The sequence below is a fragment of the Nyctibius grandis genome, chromosome 9 (genome assembly GCF_013368605.1).
Source record: "Nyctibius grandis isolate bNycGra1 chromosome 9, bNycGra1.pri, whole genome shotgun sequence".
NCBI classification, from domain to species: Eukaryota; Metazoa; Chordata; class Aves; order Nyctibiiformes; family Nyctibiidae; genus Nyctibius; species Nyctibius grandis.
The window spans coordinates 4,807,944-4,831,538 of NC_090666.1; the positions used below are offsets into that span (position 1 = coordinate 4,807,944).

At 47.8% G+C, this 23,595-nt stretch overlaps 1 protein-coding gene across 1 annotated transcript in view; it reads right to left on the reverse strand.

The window, feature by feature from the left end:
• The window catches only part of TMEFF2 (transmembrane protein with EGF like and two follistatin like domains 2), a 138,132-nt gene extending 122,800 nt beyond the window's left edge, over positions 1-15,332 (reverse strand). The window contains exons 1-4 of the mRNA XM_068407940.1: positions 15,155-15,332; positions 13,632-13,741; positions 7,456-7,585; positions 4,644-4,670 (exon numbers count right to left, since the gene is read on the reverse strand). Coding sequence (XP_068264041.1) covers positions 4,644-4,670; positions 7,456-7,585; positions 13,632-13,741; positions 15,155-15,332 — 445 coding nt within the window. The remainder of the gene's footprint in view (positions 1-4,643; positions 4,671-7,455; positions 7,586-13,631; positions 13,742-15,154) is intronic.
• Positions 15,333-23,595: the final 8,263 nt, after the last annotated feature.

Below are 23,595 nucleotides of genomic sequence, written 5' to 3' on the forward strand. Positions count from 1 at the left end.
GGGTAAGACCGAAGGGATAAACCAAAAGAACAAAGAAGCAAGCAAGCCATTCTCATCCTTAAAAATCCACGCGCAAAAAGAGAGACAGAGGGGGAAAAAAAGATGGCTTGTAAGGTTGGTTGATTTCCAGGTGTGTCTACCAGTGGCAAATGAGGAATAACTTTAAGAACAGTATAATCTCTGATTCTTTCTGGATTACATATGGGTCTACTGACAAACAGCACCGGTCTGTCTCCGAAGCGGCATGCGTTATTCCCAATTCAGCCACTGAACTGTGACACAACTTCCAGCCTCTGCCCAACTTGGATGTCCAGAGTCTGCTTCACAGGTTTTGTTCTCTCCCTCACTGTGAAGAACTGCCTCACAGTATCAGGGTGTACCACGCTGGAGTCCTAATCTTATAATTAGCGCCTCTAGATGCTACTGTAAAATAAATGGTGATGATGATATTGATGAATTATGACTTGTTTTTTCATCCTGCTTTAGTCTGGATCATAAAGAATTAACATAAAAATCAAACTAGGATAAGATCTGTGCACCCAGGGGCCCCATCCAATTCCCACTGCAGTCGGTAGGACTTGAAAGGAAATTGAACGAGGCTCAAACTAATTCCATGTAGGTGCTTATGCTCTGCCGTGCTGGGGATTGCAGAAACACCTACTGCGACAGTCACCCCCAGTAAATCCACTGGACTATGAACGCAAGCCAACCAACAGAGCTAGGAATACAGATAACGCAGGGAGGGGAAAGAAGTGTTCAAGGCGAAAGAAACCAAGGCGAGATGTTCTTAGCACATTAAGGGCTATAATGAAATACTGCATCTTGAGTTTGTCGCTGTTTGAAGGAAGCTAGGAAACGAGCAAGAATTCATTATGAAGCGGCTCAAGACCAAAACATGAATCATTGGGTTCTAAAAAAACCAGCAGTTGTCTAGAGAATGGCGTAGATGAAAATGAATGGAATCTCTTTAAATTACTCTCTGTATAAACTCTACCACATTCATTCTTTCTGCCATTGATTAGTATCTTTACGGGATACGCGTTTTTAAATAATTCCACACCATACTCCCAGCTTCTGCAATCAAAACACAGAAACGGCTCTTGATTCTGCATTTTTAGCCTTCATTTACAGGGAAAAAATGTATTCTGCAGTAAGAAACCTGAGCACCTACTGTTCTTACCCATTTACTGGATATCCCAAAAGTGCACGCTGAAGGCTCAATAATCAAATGAGATTAAGATTCCCCCATCACTTTACAAATAAGGGGACTTTTGTATGCTATTACTACATAAAGAAGGATTAAATCACCTTGGAAAGCCCTCAAGATCATGAAAGTGCTAAGACGCTAGCACCTCTCTGATCCCAGCATCACTGACAGTAAAGCAGAAAACCCCAAATCCTAAATAATAAATTGAGAAGACTTCTCTGCAAACCCAGGTAGGAATGGGCAGAAAGGAAACGTGGCAGGCAAAACACAGCCTCGGGCTAGGCTGTTCCTGCTCTACGCAGTTTCCTGAGAAAACGAGGCTTGTGTGACCACATGGTGCATTTGAGTACCTCTGTCCATTGCACCAACCTCTTTCCAGCAATTTCTGAAGCATCAACCAGTTGGCAGTGTTAGGTTTATGGTTGGACTCGATGATCTTAAAGGTCTTTTCCAACCTAAATGATTCTATGATTCTATAATTTCACTTGACAAGAGCGCCATTGAGGGAGAAGCAGTAATGAGAGCTGAACTGCTATCAGCCATGGGGAAAACCACCTCAGAGCAAGAAACTTGCTACATTCCAAGAACCGGAAAAACATGATGTCCTCTACTAGTTGGCAATTTGAGTTAATTCCCTATTAGATGTGTACCTTATCAGGCCAAAGAAATCCAACCATGAGATACAACTCTGTTGAAAAGCTGGTTCCCTCAACTCACAGCTTGTGGAGCGATACACAAACACACTAACAGAACCCCTGGGAATAATACTGAGGGTCTCTGGTAAGAAGCCACATCCTTTTCCACATACAAGTGCTGAGAGACAGAGATTGCTGCTGCTAAGGACAGTCCTCAGCAATTCAGACTGAAGGATCAGCCCTTGTAGGTGCCTTTGAGTAGAAGTCCGTCCACTCTTTCTTTTTAAACAGACTCCTAATCCATGCCCAGGAGGCACTGCTCTGCCTGCCCGTGCCCACAGCAGTCCCCCAGGGCTCCCAGCCTCGGTCTCCCTGGCAGGAAGGAACCTCCCAAAGACAGACCCCAACAGTCGCACAAACCTGAACCTTGCCAGGAAGTCTGCCAGCTCTGAAAAACACAACGGATACATAGATGCAACAGAGAGCAAAGAGCAATGCCGAAGTGTTGCGCTAGCCTGTGTCCTACCAGCACTCCGACAGCACCAAGAAACGGGGCAAATCAGCAAGAGAATGGCTGTTCCTAAGGGCTCCCAGCATCTGAGACATCTCAGGTACCTTGCTGCAGACATACTCAGCACCTCTGACACTACAGCATCCAGCACAGCACCCTTCTGCCGATTTAGGCAGAGGTATGGCCAGCTGGGAGGGTCCCTATAGCTGTAGTTTTGCAAAAAATGCTGCTGCATTGGTTAGCAGTTTGCTAATCAAGACTGCCTGAAGAAGCCTGAGAAAGGAAAACTTTCATAAAAACAGAAACCACACAAGACCGCCTAGGACCTCAAGCTTCTCATAGAGAAACATCCCACTCATGATTGTTGAAGTGGATTTTACAAGACTTCTATGATGACATCCACAATTTATTACACCTTTTACAAGAAGACCGTGTCTAGTAAAGAGTGATGTAGTGACAAGATTTACTTGGCTGGATTTAGCGTCTTAGGGCACATAAATATACTTCTGTACTTTAACAACAGCTGTAGCTGCCTACTACATCTTGAATAATACAAGGCAGCTTTGTAGACCTTTAAACACATGCACCAACTTGGTTGTCTCCTTCACAAATCTGCTTCCTTACTATCTGCCCAGTCAGTCCCCAAGGCCCTGTTCTGCTCATCTTTTGTCAACCTCAGCTTTCAAAATGAAACTGGAAATCGTCCTTTTAAATTCCTATGCTTTTTCAGTATGGAATTCATTACTTTTAGAAACTGGCCAAGTTTGTTTCCCCACCTCCCCCAGTTATAAAACAAACTGGAAATCTTATCTGTTTTCCTTGGTACATACATGATGAATTTTGCACTACGTTTTTAATTTAAAAACAGATTTATTAACCATATGCATGAAAACCATATTATAAATATAAATTAAATTGTAGATTTCTGTTAAGGACTGAATAAGGAATTTCTTTGGTCTAACAGCTTAAAAAGACAATTTAAAAAGACATTAGAGTAAGACAGGAATAGCTGGACAAAACTTTTGGAAATTAATAGCAATATTTTAGGTTGTGGTTTTTTGGGAGCCAGATTTGAAGCATCTTAAAGTGTCCCGATTTCCAGAAAACAGCCTGAGTCCAATCAGAAAACTAGGTCCCTTGCAAGTGCCTCATGCTCACATTGTTGACCACTTTATAAGTAAAAATAATACGTTACCTACACATTGTAGTCTCCAATATACTGGTTACCAAAACTACATGAGGACTAGGTGATATTTTGCCAAGTAACGGAACTGTATTTGGAAAACCTGAATCCAGCCAGGACCAGTCATAAAACTGGGTAAGAGCCCAGACCTGCTGTCTGTGCCTTATGCAAAAAGCTGGCTCAGCTCCTGGCGGCTGCCCCAGCCGGAGGAGCCCAGGAGCATCCCCGCCTGATGCTGACCTTCCTTGCCCTTCCCCTGCCATGGGGCTCCTAGAGCTTACTCAGGGGGCTTGGGCAGAAATGAGGGTAACTCTTAAGGACAACCTTGCATAGCCACCCAAGCTTGCCCTGGCCCTCTCAGCCCCCAGAGAAGCCTGACCCACCAGCCCCATACCATGTAAGTAGCTCCCAAAAGTCATGTTCCCTGCCCCGAGGCAGGGCACTACCCAGACCCAACACTTATACTTCCAAGAAGGATCGGTCACAAACCCTAGGGCCAGTGTTAAACAAGCAAACCCATAAATGACCGCACCTAAGAAATAACAAAACCAACCCTCAACTTAAATGCAAGCTTGCCTACATTTTACAGTATCCCCTGCATGCAGCAAAGGGTTTGGACTATTTCCACATTCATTTTTGCTGCAGCTGTTCTTCTAAAAACACATTGTTCTTTCCCTGTGACGTTTCTTCCTATCTTTGAAAGAATGCTCTCCGTTACCACAAAATATTTGTCTTGAATCCTCCAGTGAGGAGGAGCCAAAGGTTTGGCTCATGTTTTAAAAACAAAAGAAATATTACTGTAAACATAAAACAAAGGAGTGCAACTGTAACAGTAGATGGAGGTAGAGCTCCTAGCACAGCCTATGAATAATTCCAAGTCCTGTTAGAAGTTACACAGCTTTCTGAATTTCCGTAGAAAACAGCATGTCATTATTAGGCTCCAGCTTGACTAAAATGCAAAGTGTCACTTTTTTCAGAGAAAAAGCTGAACGAAAGACAATATGTAGTGTAACAACTAAACTGCAAAGCATACCCACTGACAATCCAAAATTGTGAAAGACAATGTGTGTACACATAAGCACAGAGATATTAAAAGATGGTTCTTACCTCCGTCCCCAGATCCTGAGCCGGCATCTGAGAAAAGAACAGGGAGAAATGTATATTCATGTGCTACAGTATGTCCAGTAAGCATGCAAAGCAAGACTGTTCAGTTAAGTGTATTACAGTGTACCTTACGTTTGATGTCAGCCCTGGGTAAATTATAGAGATCTAATCTGAACGTAGTTCTCTCAAGCCATCTTTCTCATGTCTCAACTCTTTTTCTTTAAAGTCTCTATCAGACTAAAATAACGTAAGCCCCGGAGTGGTGCAACATCCTCATAAGCCTCTGCCTCGTTTTGTTGTAGTGAGACTGATAAAGCTTTGTTCCCAACACTTGTGCAAAGTTACTTCACTTGGCTACTACTAAGCCCTTACCATCAAAGAGAATTTTTTAAACCCATTTGTTTGAGGCCAGATCAATTGGAAATTCGTGTCATTATCTTTACAAAACAGTGAAATCTCACCAGATCATAACTAGTTGGAATAAATAGTTGAAATTACTATTACTACTCAAAGTCTTTAGATAAATTATTAAAATGCCATTCTTCTCAAGCTTGTCGCTGAGTTTCAAAACTGAGTGCTTTATTTTCCCTCTGCTCAATGTTTTGTTGGCTGGAGTGACAAGAGTCACAAATTTAGAAAGTGCAACATCACAAAATTGCCAAGCCTGGAGCTTCATTACGAAACTTTCTAAGCAAGGCAAAGCACAGAAATGCACACACATGTCGGGTTACCAAAAATCATCCATAAGAGGAGTTTCTTTTGCAGGGAAGGGAGGGAGGTTGTCATCCCATCCTCCCCCTTAGTGGAGAGGTTATCCACTTATCAGCATGAAGATTAATAGAGAGTTTGGAAAGGTTGCTTTGGGATCCGATTACCCTATGAACTGTTAGATCTCATTTACTGCAGCAAGGTCGGTGGATCTGAACTGGCTTGTACACGCCATCATTGCTTAAGTTAAAAAAAGGAAAACCTTTATTTAAATAAACCTGTCACAAGAATGGCTTAAAATGGCAGATTTACACAGCAAGACTGCATAGGACAGATGCACAAGAGGGCTGGAAAAGAGAACAGAAAATGATGGTGTTTTCCCAGTGACCATCTCCTGCATTTTCCTGATCTGATCTTTTGTCCTGAAGCTTTTCCCCAAATGAGCTACTAAGGACAGAGGAAAGAAAGGTGTCTTCATTACAATGCCCTCATGGCTCTAGGAAGCACTGCTTTTCCAGGTGTGCCAGGTCTCCCCAGCACAAAGAAAGAAATGAATGCCTGCTATCACCTGCCTCATGCAATGAACTACCATGTTCTCTGGCTCTTCGGAGGAAAAGGACCTTGTGTCCCTCCTCCTCATGGCCAGGAGGGCTGCTCGCTGCTGGACCTCCAGTCCTGCATACCTTCTCTCTGCCCCATCCCACGAGGAAAACCTGAGGTACGTGGCTGCTCCCTTCTCTGCTGAGCCTTCTCCTTGGGAGAAGGAAAAAGAGGCCAAATGATCAAGACTTCAGGAAAGTCTTTTTTTCTCCTTCTCTGTTTCTGCAATCCACAATATGTTTCAGAAAGAAAGCTTCCAACACAGCCACTGCCAGTACGCAAGCAAGTTTAAGAAAAGATGTAGCAACACACTAAAATTATCTCTTTAATCGAAAAGTCTGAACCAAAAGAGACCAGTTGCCACGCTGAGAGAATTTACTAAGTTGGAGAAATCCTACGCCACAATAGGCTTTGTCAGCCTAAGCTCCACTTAATACCAATTTATAGACAAAAAAATTACAGCATGCTTTTTTCCTCTTGAAAACTGTCAGGTAACAGCTTCAGAGAAGAACAACATTTCCAGAGACAGGAGTTTATTTTCTCTCAGGTGCATGAAACACAAAATTACAGCACTGCAAAAAGTTTGTCTAATGCACTTTTTATTGACTCCTCCATCCTCAGCCAGGAAAAAAATTCTGCTTTAAGTTTAAAGAACTCTCTCAAGAACAAAGACTTACTCCTCCTGCTTTTTTCAAGTTTACTTCATGGCACACCTCTAACAGATACTGAGCACAAAAGAAAAACAACAGGAACCCCTGCACATAAGCAACTCAGTCTTCCTGACTGACTTTGCTCGCTCACCTTTCTAGCTGTTTCATAAAAGCAGAGATACAAACAGCTCACGATGCTCCGAGTTAAGGGAAGATGTCTTAAATGCCAGTCAGTTTTCACGTATGCTCTTTAATGAATTCTTCCAACAAGTCCAGGAAAAAAAAAACCTGTTGCAAAGACTTGTTCGTTAAGTGTGTTTTGGGCCATATCTTCAGCTGGTATAAACTGGCAGGGCTCATTACAACCCATGGTCTGTTGAATCGTATCAGCTGGGAATCTGACCCTACGTGCATCAGGAAAAACCTAAGAAACTGGACTGCAGGCAACAATGCTCCAGTCCTATCTCTCCAGATGATGGAGAGGTTTGTGGTAATCCAGATGCCCATTTATCGGACATCTGCCCGTTTAATCTGCTTCCAGTTACTTGTCGTAACAGCTCAGAAGCATACACAGTGCACAGGATGATCAGGAGCACAAGATATGCATTAAAAAAAGAAATCAACTTCTGTGCTGCACTCTTCAAAACAGTGTCGAGGGTATACTGTATCATACACTGTGAGCCTGTACTAAGTTAGTAACTTAAAAGGGAAGGATGGCAACAATGTCTCGTGCCTAAAAACTGCTAAGAATTAACCTGTAATGAATTCAAAGCAGGAATTCAAACGGCTTTTGCCATCCACAGGTTATTCAGGGGCATGGCAAGGTCGGCAGGCAGCCCGGAGTGCGTTATACGTACCGGTCGCACACGATCCTTCGGACACCAGGAGTATTTCGCTCTGCTGCTTGCAGGCAGCCTGTTTCAAGTAGCATTCGTTCTGGTAAGTGTCGCCGTTGGAGCCGCACACGGGCACGTAGTCACTGTTACACTGATGGGAACAGACAGAGAGCAGCGGCATTAGTCACACGAGCGGGGTGGCACAGCATCCATTTGGGTCCCCCCCCGCCCCCTTCCAGTATTAAAACCCTGGGAAAACAACAGAGAGGGAAACACTGCAAAAGGCAGAGGAGCATGAACCAGACTTGAACAGGTTAGGGAAAAGACAATCTGAACAGGCAAAGTGTCCAGTAAGTGCCCCCAGAGAGGCCTGTCCCTGCGAGAACGAGGTGGGGGCATTCGTGGGGAAGGAATATGGGCAAGGCCAACGGCTCCTCGCATCTGCGGCAGCGGCTCACGTGTTTCCATTGGACAGCTACAGACAAATTGTAACGACCAGGCTCCCTTTTCCCCTCCTCCTGCACATACACACCCTCACTGCTACAGAGACAGCCGTTTGCATACGCAGAAGTGTCTGCCTGTGTGTGTATAGCTCTCCATTTAAGTACTTATCTATAATTAGAACCGATTGGACAGAGGTTTGAGAGACCTATGATCAAAACCCATCCCTCTTTCTGCAGAGACACTTCTGCTCCCGGCAAGCAGCGGCTCTGTGGACGTCCAAGGGATGCTCCGCGGAGGTCCGAGGGATGCTCCATGGAGGTCCAAGCTCTCCCCAGCGCAGCCCGCGGGCAGGAGCAGCAGCACCGCAGAGGTTACTCACACCACGCACCCCTCCTGCGGCTCAAACTCCTGCGCAGCTCTGCAAACTACCTGCTTTGTTCCCGCCACCGCTGAAAGTCAGCTTTGCCCTCTCATGTTCATTTTAATAAAAATAATTCCATTTATACTGAAAATTGGGCAACCTACTGGGTGCAGTTATCACAAGATAATCGCACTCTGAGGCTCAGAAATACTTGGATGTACCCTATACATGGTAATTATACCAGGGATATGATTATCTCATGATTACCGTACTCCTGGTATGCCTCATTGTTTAATTATAACAAATGGAATGATCACAATTGTTATTTACAAACGCTCACCTCTGCTTAAATCCAAGTAAAAATTAAAAAGAAATCATACTTCCTATTTAGCTGTATTATGCCACAAAGTGTCCGAGGTGTGTTCATCAGGCACGAGGTAAAATGCAGAACTCAGATTCCAGGGGCATAAACATCAAATATGCTTCAAAGTGAATGACTACAGAAGTGATTAACACAAACAATTGCATAGATTGCATTAATTGCAGGCCTCCACACAGAGCAGCTGCCAAGAAATTATTCATAGTTGGTCAGAGTGACATTTTGATTGGGCCAAATCAAATGACATTTTCCTTACGCATTGTATTTTCTTAAATCTTTCCAATCTGCTGCCCACCCCCAGCGCTCTCTTCCCTTGGAACAAGAAAGAAAACCAGCAGCCACAACAGCAGAAATCCTCTTCTTCTGCTCCTAACAAAGGGCTCCTCCATGCAGAGATTTTAAACAGTTGATTAAAAAGTGTTTCACCATTATGTTCCAAATCTGAGCAATGCTTCAAGCCCAAAATGCCAACTTCATCCAGAAGCTCAAGAGCAATTGCTGGAGGCTGATCTGGAATACTTAACCAGGACAATGAACACCATCATGTGAACTTTCTAAAGCATAAAGGATCAAATCATGCTCGCTTTAGACATGCTATCTGCTTGTCACCCTTGGGACTTTTTGCCAGAGCGGTCTGTGCAGAATTTGGCCCAAAGTAACTCAGCAGGCTCTGTTATATGTAGAAACAATGCTGGATCCTGTTCCCAAGAAAGACGGTGGCAAACTCTCTCTTGGTTTTGCCCAGAGCAAGAGACGATCTTTCACCCTGACTCAGCTGCAGGTCTGAAAGGCCAGACGGCCCTACATTAACAGCATACAGGATCAAGGGTGAGATCCCGATCCACAGAAACGGGTGACAGAGCTGCTATGAGCTAGGCTGGAACTCCTTCCAAAGCTTGGCAATTTTAAAATGCATTTGAAAGACACCAGGGCTCCAGGAAGGATTAACAGAAGGTGGCAGAAGTTTCCTCATTTCTCCTGTGGCTCCTGCCACACTCAAGCGTGGCTTTGGCCGGTGGAGACGGAGGGTGCTCCATGATAAGCACAGGTGATGCAGCCTTTTCTTTCTCAAACTGTGCTGGTCTCAGATGCATTTCTTCATCTGCTGACCATTCTTCTCACCACTGCCTTGAGACAACCAGTATTCAGATGGCAAAGGCAGAAACCTAGAAGCTGCTGATGAGTCACAGGGACCAAAAGAAGTGAGAGCTTCCAGATGGATCCTGCCTTGGCTTTGGGCTGGAATGGCTCTGAAAACCACCAGGAAACTGCAGTGGAAGTTACCCATGAAAGAAAACAAGACCACCGGTGAGAAGGCTGTGATGTTAGTCACCAGGTTGTTCATGACCCGCTAGAGCTACACTCTTGTACTTGACCATGATGAATCCAGTACTTGCAGCTCTTCACCGTCATAACATCCTTCTTGCTAGTACTGGAGACATCAGACATTGACTGTCATAGTTTCCTCAGTCTAGTGACACATTTTTGGCATTGGTTTAGGGCTCAACAGACCCAGCCCTAGACATGAGAACGATTGTCTGACCCTAAAGTAAGGCCTGCCCTAGCACTTGGGGAAATCCATGTCAAAACTCCCACTAAACCCAGCAGCACAGTGCCATACTGTCCGCTTCTTATTCACACAGGTTTGTAAAATACAGCTGCAGAGCAGGGAAATGGACGTATGCAATTCAACCTGTACCAGTCAAAGGCTGCCCTCCTCAGCACTAGCACCTCCAGTGCCCACTATCACAGCCACAGACAAACCAGCTTGGCAAGTGTTGGGGTCAGGGCTGTGCACTGAAAGCACAGGGTTTATTTTCTAAATCAAATGATAACTTGTGTAACTCCTCCTCCCAGTAACAGTGTTAAAAGTTTGACCTCTTCCTACTCTCATGGATTAACTACTCCCAAAATGCCACCTACGTCTTGAACCAAGTAGCACGAAAATATATTCCAGAAATATAGTATAAAGCTGCAAGTTGGCCAGGTGATGTTCCAGCTTCACAAACACCGAAGTATGTGAGAGATCCAACACACATGAAAACAGGACTCCTTTCTCACATAAAAAACGTGAATGTCCACAGTCTTGGTGACTAAAGAGAGAAGACATGCAACACTGACTGAAATACCTTGGTATGTTTTTGCATATGTTCACGAAATCTAAGAGGGAAGAGAACCCAGGCTGCCAGACCTATGGCTTTGGGCAGACTGGGGTACAGACCCCAGCGAGCCATCGCTCCAACCACGTGCCTGCTGGCACAGCTCTGCACCTTCTTGTGGACTGGATGAGTTTGCTCTGTGCAGGGAGGGAAGGGGTGGTGGTTTCCCCCACGCTCAGCCCAGCTGCTGGAGCCAGCATTGGCCCAGTGCCTTCCCTCCCTGCCGGCACCAAGGTCTGGGCTTGCCCTGAGCAGGGGACAGGTCCGCGTGTGCTGATCAGAGCAGGACGTGGTGTTTTCCAACGCAATACATGTCTCATCGTGAGAAGGCAGGGAATGGGCTATCATTTTGCAGTAGAGTATGATAAGAGAGCCAACCAATACGAATCCCTTTCTTGGCACGTGCCTGCTGGCTCTCCAGGGATGGAAGCCTCACTCAGATATGCCAGAGCAGTCTGATCATATTCACCCTTTCAAATAAAAAATAAATTAATTTAAACTCCACTTGGACAGACATGATGAATCCGTGATTCTGGTTTGAAAAAACCCAAGCCAAGATTGCAGGAGCCCTGCTCCCCACTTCTGCCTCCCCCAGCCCCTCCAGACGTGGGCTGGCCAGTCCAGGACTTTTCAACAGTATGGAGGCAAAATTAGCTTTCCGTCCTTGTCTATTCTCTCAAGCTGCAGCTAAGGCCCCTGGCAAATTCTGGAGAAAACATAAAAAGTAATTATAGTGATGAGGAGTCTGCTATTGATTTGGTCACTATCACCCCAGAGAGCTGTCACCGAAACGGGGGACCTGAATTCTGATGGAGGACTCCTTTACTCGTGACATAAATTACCTGGCTGGCTCTGCCTTACTCGGCCAGCCTCAGACACCGCACTAGAAATTAATTTTCTACTCTGGTGGCATATCTTTTTGGCTTGTCACGCTGATGTTGCAAGAGAAGCTAACATCTCCCTAAACTCTGCCTGTATCAAAGTGGATGTGTTTGACTACAGAAGCCCCAGCACCACACCGCCCTTCGCAGTGCTGGCACAGGATCAGGCACAGGTAATTTGCCCTCCAAGGTCGCAGTCAGCCCTGCGGCTCCACAGAGGGCTCAAATCAAGACAAAGAGCTCCGAGTGCTTACAGGGCCTGATCCAAAGGCCACTGAAACCAAAGATTACTGCTGATTTCAACCCATTTACTAGTGATCAGGACCACAATTGCCCAACTCATTCTTTTGTTTTCATTTACATATTCATATACCAATTATCTGTTTTCCTTAAATCTGTTTCAACTGCCCCCTACAGAACTGCTCAACTCAGCAAATATCTAGCATTCACCTCTCAAACAGAAGACAACACAGCCCAGAGAGGCTTACTTTGCTTTATTTACCCTGCATCACCAGGGACCAGCACCATGCCTTGGGAAACCAGTGCTCCCAGTGCCTTCTTCCCTGCCGACAGCAACATCTGAGTTTGCTCCTTCCAGGCTATGAGTCCACTGCTTTATGTCAAACGGCCACGCCAAACCAGGACCAAAGACAAGACCCAAGTGCTCTCTGTGCCTGCTCTAAGTTCCCAGTGCCCATGGCACAACATCTGCCCTATCTTAGCAGCAGGCAATGGGACAAGTCCCAGGCGTTTCACTGCATTACAGATTTTTCTTAGAAAGAGAAAACGGACCAACCCTTAAATCACTGCACATGCTGAGCCAAGGCAAATGCTCAAAACAGCATTCTCACATTGAATTTCTGATTGCATGCAAACTAGAAATGGAATTTAAAAACCCCATGGTCAGTATGAATTCTCTCCCAACATGGGAAACACAAGCACTTCAGCAAACTGTCTTGTTCTTATTATAGAGAACTCCTTCTTTGTTTTAAATGAAGGAATTTATCACTTGGGTTTTTTCTCCCAAGACACATTTGGCTCTAGAAATATAAACGATACTTGTCATGCTTCAAAGCAAATAGCTTATCAAAGCTCAATAATAAATTAATCATTACAGATGTGCGCGATCTTGAACTGTGCACTATTTGGCCTGCTCTACTGTAAACACTGAAATCAGCACTGCAAGTTCCACAAGTTCACAGATCCACATTAAAATGCAAGAAACCACAGGGGCATAAACGTACATACAACACGTGCTGGTACATGCTTAAAACTCCTTTAATTTGTTCAGGTTTTATTCAGGTCATTATGTAAAGCACAGCTGTTTTGTGAGTTGGCTAAAACATATTAAATGGAATCCTTCATAATGAAATCGTCTGACTTTGAGAATGCCTGAGGTTTAGATGTAGCTGCAACAGGGAGAGAGAAGAAATAGATGGAAAAATCCCTCCTACTCAGTAACAGCCCCCCCTAAAACTATATAAAACCTAAAGGAAGTTCATGATTTTGGAACAGAGGGATTGCTCCTTAATCTGATCAGCTGGGCAGATAAACAGGCAGAAGCATTGTCACTATGCAGCCCTTCCTGAAAATATTGCATAAGCACATTACAGATCCATTTCTTTAACTAGATCAGAACTCCGAATACAATAAGCCATGATCTGTATCAGAAATGAATTTAGAAAGGACTCTAAATCCTTGTTAAAAGGGCAGAGACAAAACAGCAGAAAAGCACAACCTGAAACTGCAGACCCGAAGGGATATTTAAAGCCACAGCATCTGCATTTTCACAGAGAAACTTATGTCTTCCTGACACCAGTTGGTTCTCCTGCCAGCTTTTGGACATGCCGCCAGGTTTTCCCTCTAACTTCTCTGCACTTGGGAAATAAACTGCCAAGTGGTAGGTTATAAAGGGAGATCCTTGATTTGTATTCTCATTAATGAATTAGAGAACAAAATATCAATCTTCTTACCTTGAACTGACAGACACAAGTCACACTGTCTCCAATCCTTAAACACTCCCCATCAAATTTACAGGTATTGGTGTCGCAGAGAAAGAGATCATTTTCTCTGTCATCGTAACCTCAAATGTAAAGAGGAAAAAAAAATGTCAGCTTTGGTCTAGCAAGAGGAACAATATGGGACAATTGCATTTTAATGCACACAGCACAATAACCTTGTTCATGAAACGACAGAGTCCAGATTTTCTTTTGTCCTTCTCTGTCCTCAGTTTTCCACTTTTTCTCTTGTTCCTCCCTCAGGCTTTCTCTCAGTCCTTATTTCCCACTACCTCCCACACTTCTTTTTCTATTTCACAGACTCTGTTTCCTCAAAAGTCACCCGGTAATTATGCTATTTCATGGCTCTGGCTTGGAAATGTCATCAAGCTATCCCCATCCGATCGCAAATCTGTTGGACAAAAGTCCAAATTGGAATTTCTCCAGCCCATGATGCAACAAAGCCCCCAATAATAAAGACAAACAGGCTGTGTCTTTGCCGTGATGGTCTGCCTGATCCCAATGAAGATTGATCACCTCTAAGTTAACAGGAGAAGTGCCAGGTTCCCCACAAGCCACTGAGTGAACCTAGCTCTTTGCCTTCATTTTCTCCAGGAAAACCCAACAGATCTGCCTGAAGATTCAGTTCACGAACACAAGCATGAATTTCAGATTTTGCGAGCTGACTTCCCACTCCAACAGCGTGAAGCGAGGTATTAAAGAAAACAGCTATATCAGACTCCAAACCCATTAAGATCTAAATCCATCGATTTTTTTAAAAACATCCAAGCGCTCTTAACCATACCGCTGCACGTTTTAAATGAAGAGCTTACAGTGGGAACTCCCCCCGTCTAACATATTATGTGCGATGCACACATCCCCCCCAATAACGCTCTTTCCCTTGAAGGCTGTTACAGCCTGATTTCAGAATTACTTTCCATGCCGGAGAAGGGCCGGCTGCTGACCTACATAGGAAACTCATTACAAAGGTCAGCCCGACTTTAAGGAACCGGGACCGGATTCCCGGTGTCGCGGCACCCGTACCCGATTCGCTCTCAATTCGGTGCGCACGGGAAGAGCCGCCCGCAGGATGCGCACACACGGCCCGTCTCCCCGCTCCCCCTCTCCCGCAGCCACACGCCGAGGTGCCCCGTTTAAGCCCGGAGTTGCGCTCCGGCGGGGCCGCGGAGCCCAGCCGCGGGGAGCCGCCCGCAGCCGCCGCGCTGCGCACCGGCGGAGGGCGCGGCCACCGCGCCCGGCCCCGCGGAGCGGAGGGCAAGCGGGGCGCCCGGGGGGCTGCGGCCGCGCCGGGAACGGCAGCGAGCCCCGACACCCGGGACGTTTTGCCTTCTCTATTCCCGTGCATTCAGCGGCACACGGCATCCCCCTCTGAAGTTGCCTCCCCCGGGCTCGCCCGCGCAACTTCGAGCGCCCGGCGGGGCACGGCGGGGCTGCCGGGGCGCTCGGCGGGGCCGGGCGCGGGGTGCTCCGGTGCTTACCGGAGCAGTTCCAGCCGGTGGGCGTCTGGCAGTCGCTTAAGGAGGTAGGGAAGGCCGCCAGCTTGTCGGGGCGGGCGAGGACGAGCAGCACGGCGGGCAGCAGCAGCCAGCAGCAGCAGTCGCAGAGCGTCCAGCCGCCGCCGCACTGCCGGGGCGGGGAGGGCTCCCAGGGCACCATGACTTCCTAACTCAACTCCGCGGCGGCGGCGTGCCCCCCGGGCGGCGCGGCGGGCGGCAGGGACGGGCGGCGGGGCCGCTGGGCATCCCGGGGCCCCGGCCGGCAGCGGGTCAGCGAGCGGCGGCCGAGCGCGGGCGCGACGCTGGGGCGAGCGGCGGAGCCCGGCGGGGCGACGCGGGGGTGCGGGCGGCGGGGCGGGGAGCGGCTGCCATAGGGGCCGGGCGGCGGGGAGCGGGGGGAGGGCGCGGAGGGGCCGCCGCCGCGCAGCCGCTGCCGCCGCCGCCGCCTGCCCCGCTCTGCCGCCCGCATCCCTCTGCGCGGGGGAAGCAGCAGGTCCCGGCCCGCCGCGTCACGTGCCGCCGCCGCGCCGCCCCCATTGGCCGAGCGGGATGCGGGGCCCGGCGGGCGGGGCCGGCGGTGCTGCTGCGCCCCGCGGCAGCGCCCGGGGCAGGGCCGGGCCGGGCCGGGCCGGGCGGGAGAGGGGGCCGGGGGCGGCACGGCACCCCCGGGCCCGGGGCGACCCCCGCGCCGCGCCGCTGGTTGCGGGCACCCCCGACGGGGCGGGGGCCGGGCAGCGCCGCGCCGCTCCCCTCCCTGCGCGCCCGGCCCGCTGCCCGGCGCGGCGGGGGGCAGGCATGGCGGGGTGCGCAGGCTGCGCATACGTGACCCCCCCCATCCTACGTACCACACTCCCGGGCGCTGCCGAAGTTGCTGGCCGCGCTCCCGGGTGCCGGTATTTAATCACGCGCAGATGCGACGTTAGGAAAATACAACCCTGTGACGGCTGGCGGGGTGCGGAGCGGGCGCACGGCCGCGCAGGTGACGGGGGGAAGAAACGAGCACAACGGGGACAGCAGGGAGAGGAGAGAGGGAGATCCTGCCCCGCCTCGGCGGGAGCGGCTCTACCCCCGCGACGGAGCCGGAGGAAAAACGCACCATCACGGCGGCCGGGAGGGCTGCTCTGCTCCCCCCACCGCTTCCCGCACGCCGGGAGAGCCCCGCAGCAGCCTCCCTCCGCCTCCAGCCGGCGCTTTGCCGCGGGGCTGCGGAGCCGCCGCTCCCCGCTGCGCCGCCGCTCCGCCTCCCCTCGTCCTCGCCGCGGCTTTAGTTTTAGGAGGCGGCGGCCAGGACGGGCGGTGGGGACTCCCCCACGCTCCCGGGCCGGCGGGAGCACAGCAGCAGTGTCCCCCCACACGCTCCCCGGTCCGTGCCGGGAGCCGCTCGCCCTGCCGCAGGGCTCAGCTTGGCCCCCGGGCGTGGCGGAGCCGACAGACACCTGCCAGGTAAACGGGACTCCCTCAGCCCCCGCCCGGCACTCGACGTGCGGCCGTGCCGGCGGCTGTCGCGGCAAGGACGCGTTAGACCGGAAAAAAAAAAAAAAACCAAAAACCCCAAAACCACGGATCAGTTTGTCCAGGCGGCAGCAGGGAAGCGCTTTCTAGACACGGGCGCTCAGTGTCCGCGGAGGCGGCCGCCGGTGCGCGGAGAGCCGGCAGCCGCCGGGACCGCGGGGCTGGGGGCGGGCACTCGGCCGCTCGGTAGGTTGGCCCGGTCCCTCGGTAGGCAGGAGGGCTGGCCCGGTCCCTCAGCAGGCAGGGGGGCCGGCCCGGCCCCGCCTCTCGCCGCGGGGCGCAGGTCGGGACCCCCGCGGGCAGCAGCGAGCCCCGAGGGCGGCGGCTGCGGGCGGGACCAGGCACGGCGGCCCCGCGGCCCCGGAGGAGTGGGCAGAGGCCCTGCTAGAAGTTTGCTTTCCCGGAAAGTCTGACCTCCTTTCGACCCCCCCCAGTTAAAGATTTAGGGCTCGCTCTTTAAAAATATGGGCTGACATATTTGACGCAACCGCGCTTTTAGGGGTCTACGCATACCCGTACAACAGTACTACTGCTTCATATCCCTTCAGATGGGGGCCTGGTTTGCGGGAGCCAAGGAATATTTTATGCTCGTATAATTCCTATCTAGCTTCTCCATAAGCTGTAAAACAGGTTTTTGTCTGCCTCCTTCCTGCCCCAGGCATCGACGCCTGCTCCCCGCTCTGCCCACCTGCTGCTATCAGTACTGACCTCACCTACCTACCTGCAGTCCAGAAGCCTTTGCTACAATTAAAAGGGCATCAATTTGCACATTCCAATATGTGCTGAGGCTCTGATGAAGATCCACACAAATCCCTGTGCCTACTGTTTGCTACTGACTAATCCAGCCCTAAGCAGCACCAAGCAGAAAGGAAATACTAATTTTTACTGCCTGCTAGTGGTTGCACTGAATCTTATCCTTCATCTTCTGTGGGCTTACAGAGCATCTGCCAGCTGAGCACTTGTGCCAGATCAATCTGCTTCTTTCCCTTCAGCTCTTTCTTTCACTTTTTTTTGTGCCATTCCATTATTCCATTTACTATCATATTCTATTTCCCCTCTCACCTCTTCCTTTTTGTTTTTAACTTGTTTCTTCTTTCTCATATTCTTTATTTGTTGCTTGCTGAATCTCAGCTCTCTGCTTGGCTGATCACTGAAGTGCTTAAAAATAAAAAATGTCCTGGCTGGCCAGGTACCAGTCAGGTACCTCCTCCCTTTCTTCTTGCTCCCCACTTGTTTCCTCTTCCCGCTTCCCTGGTTCCTCTATATGGTCTCACTGCTCTATTTGCCCCTGGTTGCAATTACCATGGCCCACAGTTTCTATTCTCATTCTCTTCTTCTCCTTCACCTCCTCCCTTCTTCCACCTCAACCCCCCTTCATTTCCACATAGTACAGATCACAAAGGCACCGCTGCCCTCCTTATTTAGAGACCACTTAACCAGACCATACAGGGCGTGAAACTGTTCAGCCAGTCTTTCCCAGTTTCACAGCCAGCCCTCTCTGATCCGTCTCTCCTGTCACTATAACTCACACCCAAGATGATACCACCAGTATATCCAGCATTCAGAGTATCATTAAATACAGCAGCAGAAGCCCTGCTATGGCCCGTGTTCTCCCCAGAGTGTCGTATAACACCACAGTGACCGAGTCTCAGGCACGCGGTTCTGACTTCCATTCATCCTGCTTTATTTTCAGCCACTCGGACAACAGGCGCTGCCTGGGGAGACAAAGGAGCCCCTCTATTTTTGTACTCGTTTTCTGACTTGGGAATATGGAAGCTCCACCAGATGTCCCCTAATTGTCACCACATGATGCTTGAACTATGAACCTGAAACTACCTGAAGGGCAATCTGCTTAAGGCACAGTATTACGGTTTTTGCTGTGACTAGCACTGGTATTTTCTTTAAAAATTTTTTCCTTGTTGATATGAAAACTTTACTTATAAAACCATTTTTATGATAAAAATACATCTGTCAGTGTTCCAAAAGGGACAGCTAGACCCACGAGCCCCATTTCTCCACTACTCTCTCTAGCAATTTCTTTTGAATTATAGAGACTGAGATACAATCATTTGCTCATGTAGTTCCTAGCTCCAAAGCATACATTCTTCTGCCCTATTAATCCGACACTGCACACCAGTCTCTCGGTAGCACATTATTCCCAGCTATACTTCAACGCTTAGGCTAGGTGACACCTGCATTCTTGTACTCCCTGATGTTCCCATCCCATCTCCCTGCTACACAAAAATCTCCTACTTGTGAACCATGCGACGGGTTCACTACCACGCGAGCAGTGTTACGCTAGTGTGATGTACTAATTGCGACCAGCATCTTCTCCGTGAGATGCTGAGGTCACAACACGCATGCCCTGGCTCCCCATTCTCCATGCCCAAACCAAGTACCAAAAGCCAACAGCCATTGGTATGATTCCTTGTGGTTATGCGTTTGGCTCCAGTGCCAGATTGACAGCAAAAGCCATCTGAATCCTTCTTGTAAGGGCCCTTCTAGTATGCGATGAGGGGAGGCTACATCTCAAGAATTAAACCCATTACTTGTGGAGCGTTTCTGGGGCCTGTGCAGCTGTTAGATGCTTACGCTACAAGAAACAGGCAGATGAGAGGTCTCAAGGGCAGCTGATACTGATACAGTTTTATCCAATACACATGGTCATGCCACATGTACCAGTGCTCAGAGGAGATCAGCTCCCCAATGAAAAGCAGGTGGTGGAGATGTTTCAGGTGCTCTGAAGATCTCAAAGCAAGGGCAGGGTCTGCCCTGGCTGTGCACTGCCCTCCTTTAGCTAGGACTGGGCAGCAGTAGCCGGCAGCTGAGGCCTGGGGCCAGACTGCACCTGATCCCAGTCCCATGTAGCCACATCTGTGAGTAATGCCTTCTGTCGCCATGCTTGGCTAGGAGATGGTGTACTAGCGACGAATTATGCAACCTCAGTTATTCACACTTCTATTACATCTTGGCTGTGCTGCTCTTGGAAGCCTGCAGTTTCCCAAAAGTTTCCCAGAACTTGGGAGAAGCCAAATGGTACAGACGAGTGTAGCAAAGCCACGGGTACACAACACCCACTCTCTTTCTGCTCTGTCTCCCCAAAGAATATGAAGCTGAGTTCATGGATCCTTATCTCTAAAACACTTTATGGCCTGTGTCTGATGTCTCTAAAGGCCCTAGGAAGGTGACCTTGGTCAAGAATACCAATGAAAAAAGGCTTCTTACAGCCCAGCTAATATTCATCAACAACGTTTTCCTCAAGTCAGCACCAAAAGCACGGGATAAGGTTCCACAGCTGCTAAGAACAAATCCCACGAAATGTACAAGGGACATTTGAGTTAGCCTCCTCACCGCTTACACCGTATTGCCACATGTTTATGAGACACACATGTACAGAATTAAAAAAAAAATCCGCTCTGCACAATTCTTGAGAGAATGAGAGCCACACCACGCACGTGAGCTACTGCAAGAAACTACCACCAGTGTTTGCTCCTAGAAAAAAAAAAAAGAGTAAAAAAAATCTATTTAATCTACAAGAGAGTTGACCAAACAAGGTCCTGGCCAGTACTAAAATGAAAGGAGCGTAGGGGTCACCTATTTTCAGTGGCAATTCTTCGTGTCAGAAGAGCAGGTCTGATTCCAAAGACCCCACCAGAAAAGGCTTGGGAGCCCAGCTGCCAGTTAGAGGACCCAGCCCAGAAGGAAAGGATGCTGCCTATTTCAGCAGAAGACCAGCAAAGGACACACAACCTGTATGGACCTGCTGTGTGTGAAGCTGGAGTTTCTCCTCGCCATGGAAGAACAATGCTTATTTCAGGTCTGTGTATTTTCAGGCCTGGTTTGACCAAAAGTTGGCAGACTTAGCCTACACACATGTTCCTGTCAGGAGCTGGTGAATCTCAAGCAGATTTTATGATCATCTATTTTTCATGTGTGCAGGAAAAGCAGACGTGGCTTCACTTGAACGCTCAGGCAGTAGGGTACTCTTTGCCTACATGCAATTTTACAGATTTTATACAGCTTTCAGCTAAATCACATATCTCAATGCAAAGCATACCACTCTTGGATATCACAAGGCTTTTTAATGCTCTGAGGGATCCTTTGGGTCTATAAACAACAAGTAGATTACATTCATCTACATACTGTCAGACTTCTTTTCCCCTTACTTGTGACAGAAATATGGCTCTTATTCTTCACTTGAACTAGTGTGTAATCCAAGTACAATTCATGGCTAGTTATGAGAAAAGTGTGGTGTATTTTTCATTGTAATTAACTGCTTCAGAGCGAGACTCCTCATGTATAAAGATGAAGAAAGGTCTCAGCTTTTCCTGAAAGACAACTTGCCTTTCAGCAATGTGTCTCACACTTGGAGTTTTGACTGAAACATTCCACTACTTTGGTGACCTGTTATGCCAAAAAAAGCTGTCTTGTGTTACGCTTTACTTTCAACTGAATGTGCTGGCACATGCCAAGAAACAGAACAAAGTATTGCAATATATACTGGAACACTATTTTGTGCTGCTCCACACATGAAATTGATGTCAGAAAAAATTGCACGAAGGGCATGGAAAATGCGAATAAATACTGTGATCCTTTTACCTTCAATTTTAAATGCATGGATTGAAATGCATGGATCCTAAAGATTTATGCATCTCTTTATAGTCCATTCTGGAGTTTTAACATTTCATGCAGCTTGTAGGAGGGAGTGTATTATTTATATAAAGTCATGGTTATTCAGCAGTGTTTATTCCTGAAGAGCAACAAAACGTCTTCAAAGAGAAGAAGAAGAAATTCATAACTCTGGTTTACTACCAGGGTTAGCCAACTCAACAGTCTTATTTCATGACTGATTTACAAAGAGCTGTGCTCCTACAAGCACCTCTGTAGCACTGGACATTTTGCTACCAGCAGGAGAAGTCACCTCCATCTCCTGGGACAGACAGCACTACAATGGATTAGGTGGCCTGACAGCTCTTCAGAGAGTCAGATACAGAAAGAGGTCGTGGGGACCTTTACTGTTGTGGAGATACTTGAGCTTTATTTTTGCAGCTCTCTTCCCAGCACAGCACTGAATGGAGATGCAGAACTGAGGCCTGCAAGGAGAAAACCCACTGCAGCTATTCACTGATATAATTTCTGTGTGACATCAGTTTCTTGGCCGTGGGAACTATTTCTTCTGTCTGATGCAGTGTAACATCCATCTCTTATTTCCCATTATTTTCCTTCTCTATCTTTGGGCTCTTTTGCCCAGAGTTGTTTTTAAGACGGAGCATGAAACTGTTACAACGTGAAAGAGTAAGTGCAGCCTTAGCATACCATTGGTCTTCCCAGCTACTCTACCTCATTGGAATTGTAGTGGTTGCTTTTTTTCCTAGCAGGCAATAGAACTGCTTCAATGAAAAAGAAAAACAACCTGGAGACATAAACCAGCATTTTAAAATGGCATTTCTCAGTCAACTTTTAGGTTCACCTTCTATGAAGGCAGACCTTGCAGAAGTTACATTCAGCTCACCCCAACTGACCGCATAGTATCCTCTACCTAGATACGACTCCTGCAAACCACCAAGGGGAATTAATAGTTTAACCGAACAAATCCCAAATAGTCTGACTTATTGACTCCTGTCTCCACGTGGCAATGCTGTCAACAGAAACACCTGAACTGCGTCCGTCTGTAGAGGCGAGAGGGCCCAACCGCAGACAGATGCAGTAGTGCTCAACGTACAGAGGTATGAGCCGTTCCAGCTTGTTTTCAGTAGACCCTTAAGCACAGGTAGAATGCACCACTCAGCTGCTTAACAGATGCAGAGAAGGAGGAGTGCTGTTCCGTGCAAGAGAGACAGCATTGCAGAAGGTTCACAGAAGACACTACATACTGTGCTGAAATACCTCACGTGGGTCCTCTAATGTGTAGGTAAGAGTAGATCAGAGCAAGGTTCCAGTGGTGTTTTCCTTGTACTCTCGCAGGCAGCTGGAGGCTGGGACTGCTCAGGGATACAAGCTAGTGCCTCTGTGGTTAATAGCTCCTGATAGATTTTCTTTCCATGAATTTCCCATGAACCACACAAACATATGGCAGCCAGGAGGACTGTGGTCATGAGCTTCACGTACTGTGTGAGAAGATAACTTTCTTAAACTTGGCACCTGCTAACATCATTTGATACTCCTACTTCATGCATTATAAACCAATAAACAATCATTTTGTATTCAGCACCTTGTGCCAGCCCATATCTGTAAGCCCTGCTCCATGTCTCCTGATATATTGATAAATCATTCTAACAGATAACAGCCTGTCCATGCTTTCCTTTTGCATATGGATGGAGATCTAGCATCAGTGTCCCTACTTATGAGAAGCATCAAAGGGCAATGTCTGGCCATTGATGGCAGCCTTCATCTGCCCTGTCTCAGGCCAGAGAACAAAGGGTCACGGGAGTGTTCCAGATTGTTCTTGGGAATGGGGCATCAATGAAAATTAAGTATAACAGAAAAAGTGCTGAGACTCTTGAAGGATTTGCATAAGAAGGATTTTCACAAGGATCAGAAATCAATATCCTTAGAATTTTTTTTACATACGTACACATACACACACCCACATGTGCATAAAAATTCATGATTTAGGTATTATGAAATCAGATTCCGTACCTGAGAAGGGAGAGGCCCAGAAGAGCTATAGTTCTGAAAAACAGATCATTTGGCATTTTCTAAGGATCTGAAAGGGATGTTTTGTCAATACTGCCACTGAACACAACAGACTACCAACAGCTAGCACAGAGATGATATTCTACGGCAAACTAATCTTGTCTCCCATTTAACCTATAGCACCAGTACTCAGCCAGGTATAGTATTTTATCAAGCCACACAAATCTCCTATCAGATTTGCAATATTTACATACCGTGCATATATTTAACTTTAC